Source organism: Miscanthus floridulus, chromosome 5, assembly GCF_019320115.1.
Source record: "Miscanthus floridulus cultivar M001 chromosome 5, ASM1932011v1, whole genome shotgun sequence".
In the NCBI taxonomy this organism is placed as follows: Eukaryota; Viridiplantae; Streptophyta; class Magnoliopsida; order Poales; family Poaceae; genus Miscanthus; species Miscanthus floridulus.
In genome coordinates this window covers 12,603,618-12,607,899 of record NC_089584.1, presented here as the reverse complement: position 1 = coordinate 12,607,899, position 4,282 = coordinate 12,603,618, and the positions used below count along the sequence as shown (strand labels likewise).

Here is a 4,282-nt window from a genome sequence, read left to right as displayed (position 1 = left end):
GTATGTCACCAAGATCGGATTCAAGGCAACCTGATCTGACTCGTCCCTTTTCGTCCTTCATCGCGGCACGTACATCGCATATCTCCTACTCTATGTCGATGACATTGTGCTCACTAGGTCCAGCTCGGCCTTGCTCCAGCACATTATCGACTGCCTCCGTGCCGAATTCGCCGTCAAGGACATGGGGGCGCTGCGCTTCTTTCTCAGGATCGACGTCAAGCGCACCAAGGACGGGTTCTACCTTTCTCAAGAGAGGTACGCTGAAGACATCCTCGAACACGCCGGGATGACGAACTGCAACCCTGCCTCAACACCAATCGACACCAAGAACAAGCTCGCCGCCGACGGACCACCAACAGACGACGCGACGTCATACCACAGTTTGGCAGGCGCACTCCAGTTCTTAACGATGACGCGGCCTGACATAGCCTTTGCCGTCCAGCAAGCCTGCCTCCACATGCATGATCCCCGCGCACCGCACATGGCGCTTCTCAAGCGTATACTGTGGTACGTCCACGGCATGACGCCGCACGGCCTCCAGCTTCGCGCCTCCTCCGACCTCAGCGTCACCGCGTACTCAGACGCGGACTGGGTGGGCTGCCCAGACACTCGGCGATCAACGTCGGGATTCTGCGTCTATCTCGGTGACTCCCTCGTCTCCTGATCATCCAAGCGGCAGCCCACCGTGTCACGATCAAGCGCGGAGGCCGAGTATCGGGCGGTGGCGAACGTAGCCGCGGAATGCATCTGGTTACGCCAGCTGCTCGGCGAACTCCATTGTGGAATCAAGAAGGTGATGGTTGTGTTCTGTGACAACGTATCCGCAGCATACATGTCCTCGAATCCCGTTCACCACAAGCGCACCAAGCACATTGAGCTCGACATTCATTTTGTCCGAGAACGAGTTCAACTGGGCGAATTGCGCGTCCTCCACGTTCCAACAGGTGAACAGTTCGTTGACGTCATGACGAAAGGTCTACTGACGTCGTCGTTCGAAAGCTTCCGCTTCAGTCTTTGTGTGCTGCCGATCACCCATCAGACTGTGGGTGGGGGGGGGGGGGGGGGGGGGGTTGAGGGACAGCGCCAAGACCACGAACGCCAACTGCCGTCGCTGACCAGAGCCAGTGCGTGGTGACCACGAGAGCACGACACGCGCCCTCGTTGTACACTAGCACTCAGATGCAGTTGCCAATTGAGCAACACATGTTGTAACTTATATAAACACACCAGAGATCAATGAAAACGTTGTTGGCTCTCGTTCACTTTTCTACAGTCAGCACATGGCAGAAGAGACATCACACAGAACCGCGGCCGACAGACGCATGCGCGCGGTGACAAGAAACACACAGGAACAAGGATATAGCGATATACAGGGGGCAGGTCAACGAGGCGAGTCTTTGTCTACACAGCTACACTACACTCTACACTGTCTTGCTGCCGGCCGCGTCAGCCTGTGACGATGCACCGGCGACGGCGCCGACCTTCTTCTCCAGCTCAGGCTTGTTGGCGCCGACCAGCTTGTCCACCTGCTGCCCGTTCTTGAGGAAGAAGAACGTCGGGGTCGCACGGATGTCCCACGACGAGCTGAACTCCTGTGGCATGAAATTGAGGAGAGGATCAGTTGATTTATGTAAAACACAGATTCTGATGATAAGCAAAACATTCCTTTTTATGGGTCATGTAGTTGTGTGTAGTAGAGTCTCTCAAGAATGGACACCCTTGCAGTTGCACAACACTCCCAGATTCAGATGTACGTACGAAGAGAAGCACTCGGCAAAAACTATGCGCACAATGGAACTATGGAAGGTCATCTCTCAGTGGTTCGTTATACTCCTATATTAAAACCAACTATGGGCAGACAACTCTGTTCTTTTCATTTTGGAACGACTATTAACTGCTAGACATTCTAGACAAGAGTACATGTTTTTTTTATCCATGCCCATGTTTAGTTCCAAAAACTTTTCCCAAAAAGTGCTACAGTATCCATCACATCGAATCTTGTGATACGTGCATGGAGCATTAAATATAGACGAAAAAAAAACTAATTGCACTGTTTGGTTGAAAATTGCGAAACGAACGTTTTGAGCCTAATTAGTCCATAATTGAACACTAATTGCCAAATAAAAGCGAAAGTGCTACAGTAGCCCAAATTCCAAAATTCACTCAACTAAACACGGGTAATAAGATATCCAGAGAGTTGAGACCACTTGCGTAAGGATAAAGGTCTGAGAGAACATTGATTACCATTAACTCATCAACATCAATCGTCAAGAACATGAGCTGAGGGTATGTCTGTGACATTTCAGCATAAACAGGTGAAATGACACGGCATGGGCCGCACCAGGAAGCACTGAAGTTTGCAACCACCTACAAAAAAACGTCCATTAATGATTACTAGCTGTGCAACTCATATCAGAAAATTAAAGTGCAGCAATTGTTCCTACATCACATATTATGTGGGCCAACACTATTTGTCAGTTTAGCCAAATTCTGAACAGTCAGAAGACTCAGAGACAAAAACAAGACTCACGATTGATTTTATTATTGTTTGCACAAAATGGCAAACTAATACAGACAGACTGAATATGCTACTTCTTTTGTTTAAAAATTTTATCTAGTTTTTTCTAGCAATAAATAAAGAAAAAATAAAGGTCGTGAAAAGTAAGCTGGATAGTGTTAGACTGTTAGTATAGCACAGAGCAAATGTACACGATAGCCTTAAGTGTCATGCTATACTGAACAAACGGTTCTCAGTTGCTAAAATTGCCAGGAGCAGGTTCTACTCACAATTTTCCCATCCTTGTTGGCCTCTGCAATTTTTTGGTCCCAATCCTCTTTGCTTGTAACAACATGAACGTTGCCACCTCCAAAATCAATCTTGTCCTCGTCATCAGCCTGCTGCTGTCCGGGCAGAGAAACATGAGAAGCAAGCAGCAGAAACCGCTTGGCAATTTAAAACAGACAGAATAACGTGTAGTACTATCACGAACAAATGGCATAGTACTCCTTGATTAGGTAGGGTTGAGTGTGTGTTTTTAGCAAGGAAGCTGACCTTTGCAATGCAGCAGCAGCAGCATCTCATCAGGCGCTTCAGTCCCATCCTCAACTGTCGGCACCTGGCAAAACTGCAAACTCCATCAGACTCTTTCAAACACCGAGTCTGTGACAGAAAAAACAACAACGAAATGGACACAAATCACACAATATATGTGGGCGCTGGTCACCAGCAGCAAAAGGCTGCTCAGGATACGGACGCAGAGAAGCCTCGGGGGCCTACTACAGCACGCGGAAGCCACGGTCCAGGCGTCCAGCACCTGACCTCGCATCATCTGCTGGTGATGAGAGGGGTCGTAATCGTAGAACTAACGTTCTGACCAACTATTTGACACACCAACCACAGAAAGATCCTTCGGTCCTAGTTGGTGCGGTGGTAGAACCCGAATAGCTCCGACGTCAGAGGCAAACAGCGCTCAAATTGAGTCGGGTGCTGCAGTGCAAGGAATTGTAGTCGCCTCCAACATCACAAGAACCGGGCTCATCCCATATTCCCATGGCAACAGCCTCAGTATTTCCGCCTTTTTTTCTATTCTATTCTACCATAAACCGGACCACCAGAACAACACTACAGTCCGACTGACGAGGCATCTAGTTCAGCCTGCCTACTCTCGAGGATCCAGAACTCTAACGAACTGGGAGTCTGGAACCACTAATCCACGGGATCGATCGCGGAGCAGTAGCGGAAAGCATGGGCGAATCCATGACGTTTTTGCGCGAAGAAAAAGGAAACGGAGCAGCAGATCGGCGGATCTGATCAGACTGGAGTCCGGAGAGGATTGAAGTCCTTACCCGGACGGCTGGAATCGGAGGGGCGGATGGACTTGGCGCCAAAGGGAAGGAGAGGGTGGAGAGAGGAGGGGAGACGGGGAGCCGCGCGCCGCCGGGGTTGTGGGGGAAAAGGGGAGCTGGCGACGAGGAATCCGCGGGGTCTAGACGTCTAGTACTGGATCAGTAACGGTGGATGGATGGATGGTGCCAGTGCCAGCCAGCCAGTAGGGCTAGGCTCTGTTCGGCTGGTATTGTTACTGGGCCTGGTAGCATTGCTGCTCAGTCAACAGAGGGCAATTAGCTTCAGTAGACCAAGCAGCCGGTTTAGACTGAGCATTGAATGACATTCAAATTTAAAAGTAATGTAACTAAAACAATTCAGATTCTGGCGCCAAAACAACAAGGCATGTCATTGCCACTTCAATCCACCAGTGCCATACAAATAACAGTTCATTAC

The 4,282-nt window shown here is 49.7% G+C and overlaps 1 protein-coding gene across 6 annotated transcripts; it reads right to left on the bottom strand.

Annotated features, from left to right (window-relative positions):
- Nucleotides 1-1,233: 1,233 nt before the first annotated feature.
- LOC136451545 (thioredoxin H4-1-like) lies at nt 1,234-4,036 on the bottom strand. 6 transcript variants are annotated; one of them, XM_066452238.1, is made up of 5 exons: nt 3,847-4,036; nt 3,053-3,125; nt 2,788-2,895; nt 2,245-2,367; nt 1,234-1,592 (listed from the first exon to the last, which is right to left on the bottom strand). In XM_066452238.1, the coding sequence occupies exons 2-5, from the start codon at nt 3,098-3,100 to the stop codon at nt 1,422-1,424; spliced, it is 450 nt and encodes a 149-aa protein (XP_066308335.1). In that variant the 5' UTR covers nt 3,101-3,125; nt 3,847-4,036; the 3' UTR covers nt 1,234-1,421. The 6 variants fall into 6 exon arrangements, with proteins under 6 accessions (XP_066308335.1, XP_066308331.1, XP_066308330.1 ...); XM_066452234.1 differs by having other exon boundaries at nt 2,788-2,901; nt 3,847-4,035; XM_066452233.1 differs by having other exon boundaries at nt 2,788-2,901; nt 3,053-3,116; nt 3,847-4,035.
- Between the last annotated feature and the right edge of the window lie 246 nt (nt 4,037-4,282).

Coding starts and splice junctions, on each gene's coding strand:
- LOC136451545 (XM_066452234.1), bottom strand. CDS start 3,100: ATGGGACTGAAGCGCCTGATGAGATGCTGCTGCTGCTGCATTGCAAAG. Junction 2,902..3,052: donor GCTGCTGCTGCATTGCAAAG/GTCAGCTTCCTT, acceptor CTGCCCGGACAG/CAGCAGGCTGATGACGAGGA. Junction 1,593..2,244: donor TTGATGTTGATGAGTTAATG/GTAATCAATGTT, acceptor TTCATGCCACAG/GAGTTCAGCTCGTCGTGGGA.